Raw genomic sequence first — 14,886 nt, forward strand, 5'->3', positions numbered from 1 at the left:
TCTAAAAGTATTGAAAGGGTTGAAATTTTGTATCTTCATTCCAGCCGAATCCTCCCATCTCAATCCCAATACCCAATACCAATGCTACCTGAAAGTCCTGAAGAGATTAAAATTGTGTTCGGAAATTAAAATACAATTCTCAATCCTAATCCCTATCTCTAGTCTCCAGTCCTAAAAAACAATTACAGCTCTGGTCACGGAATTTTGGTCAGACATACTTTGCATGGCGCATGTCTGAATTCAGATGCACAAACAATCGGACCAAGTCACCCCATAAAATAAATAAATAAAATAAATCTGTAGAGAAATCGAAGTAACGTAGGACCAGGTAATACAAATTTGGACAAAAGTAATTTTCATTAGAGAGCAACACATTGCAACCAAGCATCAAGCAAAACAGCGGTCTTCAATAATTTCAACCAAATGGTCGAACAAAAAACTAGACAAATTATAAGCTCCAGAAATATAACAACCAATTTAAAATGAAGTCTGCGAAACTATGATTTCTAAATACCGGGTCCTTATCTTGGGAGGAACCTCAACCACAATCATTTCTTCCAAGTTATTCAATGCATAGGAAAACCAACATAGTTGCTCCATATCTCCATATAGTTGTTTTCATCATTATCTGTATATTAGCCTCCGCCAGATCCGTATTTCTTTCCGAACATGATCAGCTGTAGCTTATCGTAACCAGCAAGCACTCCAGCACCTGCCACAGCACGTAGTATATTCGCACCGGCACCTTTGAAGAGTGACTTGGTACCCTCTTTAGCAACAATCTGTTTGAATGCATCCAAAGAGCTGTTGTATTTCACAGCTTCTCCTGATGTCATCATCATTCTTCTACGCACAGTATCAATGGGATAAGAGGCCAAACCAGCACCTATTGTGATTCCCCAACCCAAAAGGAAACTAGCGAGGAAACTATCCTGTTAACAAGAAGTACAACTGAAGTAAGTAAATGAAAAAATTACAATCATAATCTAAGTAGAATGCTGAAGAATCCCAATTTGAATTTTAATAAAGTTTGGTAGTCATAATAAAATAACTTCTAAACTATGTTGTTGAGAAAACTATTAGGCCTAAGTATCAACGACAGCAGCAAAATCACAGGGCACTCATGTAAGCAAACATATCTAGCTAAATTATCTATATCACACAAAACGAACAATTGAAAATCTGAGATGAAGTGTAGTGTAAATCTATAAAATACAACAAACCAGATATTAAAGACCAATTTGTACAAACCTGCATACCACCAACCAGAACCACTGGTTTCAGAGAATCGTACATTCCGAAGTAAAGACCACGGTACACTATAATTCCAACACATGAGATGTTGAATCCACGATAGAGACCAGCAACACCGTCAGACTTAATGGTCTTCCTGTAAACATCAACCAATCCATTGAACTGCCTCTCCCCACCCTTCTTAGCAGCCTTAGCATCATTTGCCAGACGTGTTCGGGCATAGTCCAAAGAATAGACAAACAAGAGGGAGGAAGCCCCAGCAGCTCCACCAGATGCCAAATTCCCAGCAAACCACTTCCAGTAGCCATCTTTGTCTTTTTTAAAGTTGAAGAGCCTCTTGAAGTAATCCTTGAAAGCAAAGTTCAATGCCTGAAAGAGGAAAACAAGAAATAAGATCTTCAAAATAAGATAACATTGTATAACAAAGTTACAACTACAAAAATGGAAAAAAATAAACCACAATAAACAATCTAGCTAGGCTATATTTTGTCATTAAGTGGAGATAAAAAACCACCTGTGTAGGAAAGTATCTGATAACGTTAGCAGTATTTCCTCTCCAAAGGGAAATAATTCCTTCATCCTTCATAGTTCGAGCAAAACAATCACCGATTCCCTTGTATGGTTCAGACAACCGACCAGTTTTGAGCATTTCATCCTGATTTTGAATGAGCAATTTAACTCGTTCAATTGGAGCAGCAGCCGTCTTAGATACAGCAGCAGATACTCCTCCCATGAGAAAATCCACTAAGAAACCAGATGCTCCCTTTTCAGCTGGAGCGTGCACAGTGAATGGATATACAGGTGCAAGAGAAGCCAGGCCTGGAGCCTGCATGCCCCCATTGATGTGACTACCAGTGTTGGAATAGTTTCTGGATGCAAGCCTGGACACAAGATAAGATTGTCCAGCTAACTTCTGAACTACTGATGGATGCTGCAGCTGCTTCTGCGGTTGTTCCGCCATGATTACAGTTTAGACGGTGACCTATAATTCATATACAATTAACCATAAGTAACAGCAAAATCGGAGGGGAAAAAAACTAACAACACGAACACAAACACAAGAACAAATCCATCTAGCCTTGAAAACGTGCAATGCTTCATACGCAGCATATGCACATATATATTATAAGTAGTTATACATAAATTCCACATCACTAACAAATTAATATTAGTATTTAGTAATAACACGTGAATAACAAATTTCTCGTTTCATAGAGCTTTACCATGATTAATACGCTAAGCTTATGAATGATGAAAGTATTATATACAAAATTCAAAGTCACTAGATAAGAGAAACTGCAGCACAATGAGAGAATTCCAACGTCTCGATCTGAAACTAGAGATTCAAAATTTACAAAAACTAACATGGCAGAAACGATTTCACTTCGGGATCTCGCTTCACTCGCTAAGCTAGCTACTACAAAATCAAGTCAAACATACAAAAAAACGACGGTTCATACGCGAGTGTGTAAGTTCTAAAAATCGCTAACAGCCGACCAACTAGAAACTAACGAGATTAAATTCATAACAAAATGCAAAAACAAAAAAAAAGTATAGTAAAATTCAGTAGCAGAGTATGCGGTAGATCCATGGTATATAAAAGCAGATCTTGAAAATGAGAATGAAAAGAAAGAGAAATGGATGCATTAATGTAAAGGAGAGAGGTACCCGAAGAGGGCGCCGAGTGAAGGTTGTTAGTGTCGTCCTCAGATCGTGAGGAACGGGGAGGAAAGAAAACACTGAGACTGGCGCCGTATAAATTGGAGGAGCAAGAAGAAGAGTGAGAGCGAGACAGTGTGAGACTAGGGTTACTTTAATGACTATTTTACCCTTACCTTCTCTCTTTAATTACCATTCGTCGTCACATTGACTACCATTTTTTCTTCTCTGATGGCTCATGCCTGAAGCCTGATCCACGCCAAAAGTCAAGTCTAGTAACGGTCAATCCTTATCCAATGGTAGATAAATACCTTGTTTTTTTATGCATTATATATACTAGGATGGATAATTGGATACATAAAATGAGGGGGAAAAAATGGAATATGCTTTTAATTTATAAACTTTACTATTTTAGTTTGATTAGATGAATAAACACTCATATTGTTTTTTTATTGTTTTTAAATAAGCTTTTTAATATACTTTATTATACAATAATTAAGTTTTAATAAATATTATTATAAAATAAAATTTTTAGAAATAAAGTATTTAATTTTAAATTTTTTTATAACTAATTTAAATTTTTTTTCTAGAAAAAATATTTTCAATTTAAGTCTTTAACAAAAAAATATTCAGTTTTGATTTTTTTTTTTTTGAACCTGACTTTAGACTAGAATTTGACCCGACCCAAACAATCAGAACCCAGACTGACCCGCAACCCAATCCACGTAGAGACCCACCCACCTAACATACCCAATTCCTCTCTTCACCGTTCTCAGTCCCTAAAGATCTTTATTGTTATCGGAGCTTTTCCTCAAGAAACCGATCGTTTGTTGCATGGAGTTGAAGCCAAGTTCCTCCATCATCGACCATGGCCTCTACCAGAATCCGAAGATGTTGCTTGTTAGAGCCAGTCGTTGCCGCACTGCGTCGAAGCCGCACCTCCCCCGATATGAGAAGCATGATCCTCGTCATTAAAGATGACCCATTTTCCTCCTTTACCTTCTCTCCCCCCATTTGCCAAATTGCCTATCATTCTATTGACATTGGATTGCAATTGCCTAGGTATTGAAGTTTCTCTTGCTTCAGCATTGATGTGACCCCACTCCTCTCCTTCCACTATACCTTCTGACATGCAATGAATCTCTCGGCAATCTTCTCCACGGTCCTTTCTCCCCATCTCAATTGGTTTCTTGAAGATCCCAACTGTAACCTCGTGCGTTGTTGTTGCTTGGACCTGCTCATCTACTTCAACTTCTTCCCTACTCTTGGTTTTCGCTTCCACCCTCCCAGGTAACACCTCTTCTGTGTGATATCTTTGATGGCTCGTTGAAACTAAAACTGCGTTGATGTGGTTCTGTATACTATATTTTCGCTGAAGTGCTGCGAACCCTGTTTCTAGTCTTGAATAGGTGGATTAACTGTCCATTGTCTTTGTAGTCCATTTTTTGCTACCATCGCTGCCAATTGGTGAGCTAAATTGTTGCCATCTCTTGGATTCTAGGTAGCTCCTACCTCTGAAGCCTCATCCAACAATTGAAAAATGTCTCTGATAATTGCATCTGCTTCTGCTATAGGCACTTTTGCCTTAATTGTTTGAACCAGATGTAAGCAATCTGTTTCAATAATGTATTTTGCTAGTTAGAGATTTTTTATAAGAATAAGTGCTTCTCTGTATGCTTGAGCTTCTGCTGCTAATGCTGACAGTGCCTTGAATATTGTTATTGACCCAATGACTATTTTTTCTTGCCAGTCTCTGACTACCACTGCCGATGTTTCCGTGCCTGTTTCCTTGTGAAAAGCTGCATCTATATTCACCTTCAACCAATTGTTAGGCAGAGGCCTCCAAGTAATTCTCTTCCTCTCACCGTTCCTGTCTACCCATGTTCTAATTTCATTATTACTTCCCTCTATTGCATTGTGAAATTCTGCTGTTAGATACTCTGAAATTATTATTACTTTTTCTGGATTGATTTTTTATTGCTGGAATATGTGTCGATTCCTCTCTTTTCATATGCACCAACAAACACATTCCAAGTTGCACAAAAATTTTTTCTGATCCTTCCTAGTCTCCCTCTTGATATTTTCAATCATATCCATCATCCATCTCCCAAAGGATCTCACATTATAGACTGTAGGCGCAATTTGTAAGCTAGATCTAAACCACACCACTTTGATCCACGGGAACAATAATAAAGTATATTCGATAGTTTCATCCTCTTGATGACATATGCTGCATGAGGGTGTTTTTGTTATTTTTTATTGATATAAACTTACATTTAGTGGCAGAATTCTATGCATTGATTTTCATCATAAAAACATTCTTACCTTTTATGACACTGGTAACCTCTAAAGTGTCTCCCAAATCTCCCTCAAATTCTAACTTGTTGAAGCTGTGCTAAGTTTACTTTCCTCCTTAGCATCTTTCTCCTTCTTCGCAGATTGGTACCCCGTTCTCACTGAGTACTATCCATCGCTTCTATACGGCCAAACAAGATAATCCCTTCTATTGATCAAATTGATGGGTGTTTTGAATATTAATTCAGCTATGTTAATAGGAAATGTCTTCTGAATTTTGTTTGCATCCCAACCCTCCCCATCTCTTATCAACTCGCTCACTCTTCTAATTCGTCCATCTCCACACATTTTCTGTTTTTCTATTCCTGCCACCCAGTTATCTTCCCAAATATCTATCTCCGCTCCACTTCCTACACTCCTTCTACCCTTTCTTCTAAGGAAATTTTTTTTCTTCCAACATGCTTTTCCATATCCATGATGCGTTTCTTCCTCCTACCGCCTCCCATAGGCTGCAATTAGGGAAATAAATGGCCTTCAATATCCGAACCTATGTTGCATCCTCCTCTTTTAGTAGCCTCCATGCTTGCTTAGCCAAGTGTGCTACATTTTGGCATTCAAAATCTTTAAACCTCAATCCTTCATTTTTCTTACTCCTTGTCATTTTTACCCAACTCTTCCAATGAATGCTTCTTTCTTTCCCAGAATCTGGCAATCGCTGCTTCAATTCTTTTGCAGAAAGAATTGGAAATTTTAATGACATCGATGGCATAGACTGGAATCACCTGTATTACTGCTTTTATCAAAATCTCCTTTCTAGCTTGATTTAATAATTTCTCCTTCCCTCCTTACATTTTATCTATAATCTTCTCCTCTATCCACTCCAATACTCTATTCTTTGAACTTCTCCATCTCGCTAGCAATTTGAGATATCTCCCGTGTTCCTCCCATGATGCCATTTCGGTTATCTCTTTTATGTTCACCCTACTCTGGATAGGTACCTGACTTCCAAAAATTAGCCCGAACTTCTCAGTGTTAATTCTTTGTCCCGACGCCTCCGTATATTTGTTAATAATATGAATGAGTTGATAATCTCCTCTTCTTGGGCCCTTGTAAAAATAATACAATCTTTAGCAAATAATAGATGAGTAATGACTGGCGCTATTGGAGCTAACTTAATTCCTGAAATTTGATTATCCCTCATCACCTTTTTCATGAGTATAGTAAAGCTTTCAGTAGCCAAAATAAAGAGATAGGGTGATAGAGGATCTCCATGTCTTAGTTCCCTTTGGGGGTTGATCTTACTTGATAATTTTTTATTTATTTTGAACCTATAACTAGTACTTTTCACACAGTTCATCATCAGTTTCACCCACTCATTACTAAAATCAATCTCTTCCATGACCCTTTCCAAAAAATTCCATTTCAATCTATCATAAGCCTTATTCATGTTCAGTTTAATGACTATGTATTTGCTTCCAAGACTTCCTTTTTTGTTTAATTTGTGAAAAGCTTCTTGTACTATTACCATATTATCTTGTATGAGTCTTCCTTTTACAAAAGCACTTTGAACCAGAGATATAATAACATCTAGCACTTTCCTTAACCTCCCCACCAAGACCTTAGCTATAATGTTGTATACAAAATGACAACAGCTTATGAGTCTAAGGTGATTCAAGCTTTTCGGTTGACTCATTTTAGGAATCAAAACAACAGTTGTCTCGCTTAAATCTTCCAGTATGATACCGTCGTCAAAAAATTGTTTAACTACTCCACACACTTCTTTGCTCAATATATCCCAATGTTGCTGAAAAAATAACCCATTTAATCTATCTGGACTTTGAGCATTTAAGCCACCCATACTAAAAGCCACCTCCTTAATTTTCACGTCATTGATCTTTGCCATTTACTCCTCCTTCATCTCTCTAGTGACTCTCCTAGGTATTTCTCTTACACAATCCTCCAAGTCCTTGGCCCCTATAGAGGTAAACAACTTAGTGAAGTGTCTTTCCACTAACCTCATCTTATTATTCTCTCCTTGTATCCCATGTTCAGTCTCATCTCTCAATTTCTCAATTCTATTCCTATTTCTTCTCTGAATTGTTGTTGCATGAAAGAAAGCTGGATTTTTATCTCCCCATTTTAACCATTTCAACATTGATCTTTGTCCCCAATATTTTCTTCTTACTTTCATAGCTCTGAGATTTGTTTTTTCAGTTCATTCTCTCCCCTCTAATCTCTTTTTGACATATCAGATTTTTGAATGTGTTGTAACTCTATTTTCATTCTTTCAATTTATGTATCTCTCTCTCTTAAACTTCCTTCTACTCCACTTTGTCAACACCCTCTTGCATCTATTTCTCTTTCTTATAAACTGATTTCAATAATTTCTATTCTCGTCATCTAATTGCCAACTCCGCTTGATCACCTCTTTGCACTCCTCATGTTCTGCCCAAAACGCCTCAAACCAGAAATCCTTTTTTATCCAAACCAGTGACTGTGTTTCTAAAATTAAGGCACAATGGTCCAAACTTACAGCCAGAGAAGCTTTCAAAATAGCATTCTAGTTAATTTGCAGCCAATTCTAATTTACTAACACCCTATCCAGTGATAAAGTTATTTTTTGGATTACTAAACTAAGTAAACTTACTACCTTTAAGATCAATATCTATTAATCTATTATCATCGACAAACCTTCTAAAAATTAATAAATTTTTTGTTGTGGATGAATGCCTACCTTTTCATTTTGACTTAAAATATCATTGAAGTCTCCAAATAAGCTTGAGGTTTTTTCTTGTTCATAGTACTTACCGTGAGCTCCTGCCATAATTTTCTTCTCTTTTGAGAAACTGGATTTTCATAGACAAAGATACCCTACCATTGCAATCCATTATTAATATTAATACTAGCTTTAATATAATTATAACACCACTCATAAACATTAACATTAGCATTAGATTTTCATAACAAACTTAGCCTACCGGACATGTCCCCAGATTTTGCACATAACATATTATCAAAATGAAACCTTCTTTTTATCCTATTCATTTTTTCTTGTCTAGCCCTAGTTTATATTAGAAACACTATGAGCAGCTTTACTTTTTTACAGAGATCATACAACTCGGAGATTGTCAGGGCAGCCACTATTCTCCAACAATTCCAGCTAATGATACTCATAGCTAAGGGTGGGGCATGTTAAGGCCCGCCTCCCCAACCATTTGTATTCCCTTAAACTGATCAGAAACATATATAGATAATTCATACTCCCCTGTGTCCAGTGCAGTGCTGCTATTCTTTATCTTCTTAGGCTCCCTATCTTCTTGCTCCTCCTTCCATTCCGCATTTATAAGCATTGACACCTGCTTATTTTCTCATTTCCTCTTCAGATTTAGCTTCAACTCCATCTTCTTTCCTAGTTGTGTTTTTCAATTAGCCGGTTCTTTCCTTCCATTATCTTCATTTTCATCTTCATTACTTACTAATTCTACATAGTAGACGTTCTCACCCGAGTTTACATCATAGTTTTTTATTGCGGATGGCGGCTCATGGCGGTGAGCCAAAAATCCGCCATAAAGTTATAGCGGATGGCGTTGCGAAAAATGGCGGAAATAGCGGATTACCTAAAATACACATATATGTACAAAAAAACATGTAGAAAAATTATAAATATAATAAACTATAAAATCTATCTATATAAGCAACTTTCTAGTTATAAAATATATAATTAATATAGCAAATATAGTAGCAAATTTAGCAAATAAATATAACATCAAGTTCATATCATAACCCAAAAGTCATAAGCAAGTCATAAAATAGAAGACATAAAATATAAAAACTATAAACCATCTACATTCTAGCTCTCATCAAATTCATCCAAATTAACACGATTATTATCGTGTCCCTCTACCCCCTCATCATCCTCTGATTCAGTATCATTGAATTGAATCTCCTCTTCTTGTTCTTCTTCATTTTCAGAATCCTCTTCATCTTCAAATTCTAGTTCTTCTTCCTCTTCCACAATTACTGCTTTTTCTTTTCCTTTTTTTGAAGCCTTAGACCCACTTGGTCCACCCTTTGCACCACACTTGTAGTTGCAGGTTATTTTTTTTATTTTGTTGTCTTCTAGTATATGTTGTAGGCTCATATCCTCCCATTGCTTCAAAAACAAGGTTTCAACTCAAAGTGTTGTCATCTTGATGAACCAAATCAGCATCATCATCCATATTATCATCATCTCGAAAGGTGGCAGTCCCAATTTCTCCCACTAACCACTCATTACACTTATCAATGTCATTAAGTGCAATAGGGTCAACTTCATCTTCAAGGTTGTACCTCTCGATGAGTTGTTGGTTATACTTTATGAAGACCAAACTCTCCATCCTTTAATGATCAAGCCTATTTCTTTTTTTAGTATGAATATGCTCAAATATACTCCAATTGCGCTCACATCCAGAAGCACTACAAGTCAAGCTCAAGATCTTGATAGCAAGGTCTCACATGTTTGGAGCTTCATGCCCATATGTCTGCCACCAAAATGCTATAAAATTAAAATAAATTTGTCTAAGCCTTTAATCAAACTAAATTTATAAAACTTTGTAAAATTTATAACATTCTTACCGGGTGAAAATTTTTTTCTTTGAGATTTTGCAAAGGATGATCCAAAAAGTCCATAGCCAGCCTTATATAGTGCTTGCTCCTCCAATATCTTCTCTTGCACAGCTATACTTGGCACCAATCTAGTGATACACTCAAACCACCCCTTTGTAACTTCTAAATCCAACTCAATACGAGGATTATCATAAAACAACTCCGGATTCAGAAAATGACCAGCTGCATGCAATAGACGATGAAGTTGGCAATTCTATCTGTTGTCAACGATTTTAAAAACTTCAGAATATTTGCTCATATCATTAGAAAATATTTTCATGATGCATTTCTTTGCTTTCTCCATTGCTTCATATATATAACCCATTGGTGGCTTCTTCTCCCCATCAACAAGTCGAAGCACCCGAACAAGAGGCCCCATGATCTTAAGGGTGTACTTGACATGATTCCAAAAGGAGGGCCTAATAACAATCTTTGTTGCCTCCCTTGACAACTTATTCCTTACCCACTCATCCGAAGTGAACATTCTTCTTAGATTTCCTTTCTCCTCATAAAGCCTTTCCAAAGAGAAAAATGAAGTGGCAAATTGGGTGACTGCATGCCTCACCAATTCCTTGTCATTTGTGAATTGTCTCACCATGGATAAAGTGCTAGAGTGGCTATAAATGAAGCTAACCAAAGAAATGGCACTTTTTAGGGTTTTTTGGATTAATGGTAACTTTCCAATGTCTTCAAGCATCAAATCCAAACAATGGGCAGCACACGGGGTCCAAAACAAATTCGGTCTTTTCTCCATCAGCAACTTACCGGCTAGAACATAGTTGCTCCCGTTGTCAGTTACAACTTGAACAACATTTTGCTCCCCAATTTTCTCAACAATACCATCAAGAAACTCAAATATTTTTTCAACTTCAAAAACATTGTCCTAGTAGGAGAGTTTACAAGAAAATTGATAATGCTCCGTTGTCTCTTATCCGTCCACGCATATGACATAATAGAGCAGCCATACTTTTTTCATTGTTCTTTATGACCCTTCAACAAGTCTTTGGTGTATTCTAACTCCTCATTAATGAGTGGAACCCTTAGAGCATGATAAGTGGGAGCAGGTAAATTAGGACTGATGAGCGGATATTTTATACGCTTTTTGGGGGTAATTTCATGTAGATTTTAGTATGTTTTAATTAGTTTTTAATAGAATTTTATTAGTTTTTAAGCAAAAATCATATTTCTGGACTTTACTATGAGTGTGTGTATTTTTCTGTGATTTCAGGTATTTTCTGGCTGAAATTGAGGAAGCTGAGCAGAAATCTGACTTAGGCTGAAAAAGGACTGCTGATGCTGTTGGATCCTGACCTCCCTGCACTCGAAATGGATTTTCTGGAGCTACAAGAGTCCAATTGGCGCGCTCTCAACGGCGTTGGAAAGTAGACATCCAGGGCTTTCCAACAATATATAATAGTCCATACTTTGCGCGAAGATTGACGACGTAACTTGGCGTTGAACGCCAAGTACATGCTGCTGTCTGGAGTTAAACGCCAGAAAAACGTCATGATCCGGAGTTGAACGCCCAAAACACGTCATAACTTGGAGTTCAACTCCAAGAAAAGCCTCTACTCGTGGATAGCTTTAGTCTCAGCCCCAGCACACACCAAGTGGGCCCCAGAAGTGGATTTCTGCACCAACTATCTTAGTTTACTCATATTCTGTAAACCTAGGTTACTAGTTTACTATTTAAACAACTTTTAGTGAATTATTCTGTACCTCATGACATTTTCAGATCTGAATTACATACTTTTTGACGGCATGAGTCTCTAAACTCCATTGTTGGGGGTGAGGAGCTCTGCAGCGTCTCGATGAACTAATACAATTCCGTTATTTTCCATTCAAACACGCTTGTTCTTATCTAAGATGTTCATTCGCGCTTAATTGTGGAGAAGGTGATGATCCGTGACACTCATCACCTTCCCCAAACTATGAACGTGTGCCTGACAACCACCTCCGTTCTACATCAGACTGAATGAGTATCTCTTAGATTCATTACGCAGAATCTTCGTGGTATAAGCCGGATTGATGACGGCATTCATGAGAATCCGGAAGGTCTAAACCTTGTCTGTGGTATTCCGAGTAGGATTCTGGGATTGAATGACTGTGACGAGCTTCAAACTCCTGAAGGCTGGGCGTTAGTGACAGACGCAAAAGAATCAATGGATTCTATTCCAACCCGATTGAGAACCGACAGATGATTAGCCGTGCTGTGACAGAGCATAGGAACGTTTTCACTGAGAGGATGGGAGGTAGCCATTGACAACGGTGACACCCTACATAGAGCTTGCCATGGAAGGGACTTTTCGTGTGTTGAAGGAATTCAAGGAAGAGTTGAAGTTCAAAGGACAAAGCATCTCCAAAACTCCAACATATTTCTCATTACTGCACAACAAGTAACACTGTTATTCTCTTTTATTTTTATAATCAAATCTAGTAATTTCACTTTTAATCCTGTTGGCCTCCTGACTAAGAATAATAAAATAAATATAGCTTGCTTCAAACCAATAGTCTCCGTGGGATCGACCCTTACTCACGTAAGGTATTACTTGGACGACCCAGTGCACTTGCTGGTTAGTTGTGCGGATTACAAATTCGTGTACCAAGGACCAAAGCTTCCAATAGCCCACAACATTTCTTGAAAACTCTTCAACCTCACCGGATTCAATGGAATCCCAGCTTGGTAGAACCATCGGGCTATATATCGATGAACTCTACGAACCGCTTCCTTATTACATGCTTCTTTGATATTCTGTTGCCTCAAATTTTCCTTTTTGTTTCTTGCAATGGCAATTTTGGGTCTTTTCATAAATAAGTCCATTGGACCTCTCATAGAACTTGCCCCCCTCTAGCTGCTGCCATTGGAGTTGGATTTGGAATTTCATCAATTTCTTGAGCATCTTCCTCTGACAATCCAAAACCCAAACTATCTAAGTCAAGCTCCCTAGCATTGACACTATGTTCCTCGGTGCTTGCCGGCGTAGAACTTTGTCTTTCTCGATTTTTTTCTGGTTGTAAAACTCCCATAATTCAGCAATAACATCCTTTGGGATCATTTTACATCCAACAACATTCCCAGGCTTAATCATTAAGTGCTCCTTTGCCCGTGTAATTCCTCCTCTCATAATTTTTCTACAAAAATTACAAATGGTGTCATTGGTATTTTCCTCTTCTACAACACTAACATATTTCCACCCAGGATCAATCCTTGTGGCACGGACAGCAGCTGCAGGACGAGCAGCAGTTCCAGCAGAGGCAGAGACAGGGGTAGGGTCATCAGAATTACGGGTTGGTCTAGAAGTTGACATGGTGAACCTAGCTGAAAGGAAAAAAATTGGAGGAAGAGAGGTTTATGAGGGAAGAGAAGGAGACAATGAACTAGTGAAGTGAGTGAATTGAATGAAAAAAAGGAAGAGTCGTTGCTTCTACGAACCAGAAAAAAGAGGGAACTATGGTGATGAGCGGCGGTGACCACCAGCAGTATCAGTCGGCGACGAGCGGCAACAGGCGGCGGCGACGGGCAGCGACGGACGGCGACAGGCGCTGGCTAAGATCGGCGGTGATGGGAGGCAGAGAGAATAGAGAAAGAGTCGTTTTGGACGTTCAAAGAGGAAGAGTGGTTTTTGAATTGAAGCGGCTGAACTGGTTAACTTGTATCATTTAGGGTTTTGCACATTTACCCAATTACCCTGTAATTTTTTTGAAAAATCCGAAAAAATCCGCCATTTTCGCCATTTTCATGGCGGCCTGCCATGGCGCCACCGCAATTGCGGTGCCTTTTGCCCCGCCGTGATAAGCACGTCGCGGTGGCCTATGTATGGCGGCTAGGCCAAATCCCGCCACGCCATTCTGCCATAGCGCCGCCATGGCCGCTATTTCAAAACACTGGTTTACATGCTGCCCCACAACTTCATCTTCTTTTTCCTATGCTTCATTGGATAGCTTCTTGAGTTCTTCTTCTCCCGTTTTAGTTTTCAACATTTTTTTTATCTTCATTTATCCTTTCTCTATCTACATTCACGTACTTTTTCTTTTTTTTTTTTTTGCTGTCATAAGTCTTTTTAGTTCTTGGCCTATGGTTTCTTTTTCTATTTTTTTTCCTTGGCCCAACTTCCAATTTTCTTTTTTGTAGCTACTCACCTCCCTTTCTTCTGTTGTATATAAATTCAACCCACCTTCTTCAACATTTCAAACTTGTAGTTGATTTGCCAAATATTAGGTCGAACATCCTTTTTTGTCCCGTATCTACTCACCTCCAAAACCTCTTTCCCCTTTTCTCTCTTTTGGACCTGTTTGGTGTAAGTCCATTCATTTTTCCTCTCTCTTATCCCCCTAATGAGACTCTTAAATTTGTAGGCTGCTCCTAGGTCAAGTTGCATATTCTCATTTTTCTGAAAATCAAGGATTTTTTGTACTTCTCCTACCTACTCTCCTACTTCAGCCATCCCTTCCTCTCTCCTTGTTTGGTTTTCCCAAACACTTTTTTTCCTGATTTTTTGTTGCAGAATTTGTTCAGTCCTAATCTTGCTCTCTTCAGTGCTTTGCTCCTCACCACCCTCTTTTCCAAGGTTTGGTTGATCACGCACCTACTCCTCCCCGTCTTCTCTCCATCCCTGTTGTTTCGAACTTCCTCCTCCCATGGTTGAAACTGGTCGAACTCGGCCGACTCCTAATCCTGGTGAGTACTTCTTCTTGGATGGATCCCAGCATGCCATGACTGTTGGATTCTTGCATGTTTTCTTCTTATGTCCTAATATTTCACAATTGAAACAATAACTGCCAGCAGTCTCTCATACTTAAAGAAAACCTACAATGGTAGCATTTCCTCTCTATCTAACCAGAAATCTTTAGGCAAAGCCTTAGTAATATTGATGCCAACCCTGATCCTTAGAAATGATCTCTTGAGAACGCCATCCACTTTTGGGTCTTCAGCCTCAGCCAATACTCCTAACATTCTTCCGATAAGAACTTCTGTCTCTCTATTCATGTGATCATGTGGAATGCCATGAACTTGAATTTAAAATTTCATAAAGT

At 38.3% G+C, this 14,886-nt stretch overlaps 1 protein-coding gene across 1 annotated transcript; it reads right to left on the minus strand.

The window, feature by feature from the left end:
• Positions 1-338: 338 nt before the first annotated feature.
• LOC130944361 (ADP,ATP carrier protein 3, mitochondrial-like) lies at positions 339-3,161 on the minus strand. Its single transcript, XM_057872652.1, has 4 exons — positions 2,923-3,161; positions 1,769-2,236; positions 1,252-1,623; positions 339-932 (listed from the first exon to the last, which is right to left on the minus strand). The coding sequence occupies exons 2-4, from the start codon at positions 2,213-2,215 to the stop codon at positions 636-638; spliced, it is 1,116 nt and encodes a 371-aa protein (XP_057728635.1). The 5' UTR covers positions 2,216-2,236; positions 2,923-3,161; the 3' UTR covers positions 339-635.
• Positions 3,162-14,886: the final 11,725 nt, after the last annotated feature.

Source organism: Arachis stenosperma, chromosome 8 (genome assembly GCF_014773155.1).
Source record: "Arachis stenosperma cultivar V10309 chromosome 8, arast.V10309.gnm1.PFL2, whole genome shotgun sequence".
Lineage (NCBI taxonomy): Eukaryota > Viridiplantae > Streptophyta > Magnoliopsida > Fabales > Fabaceae > Arachis > Arachis stenosperma.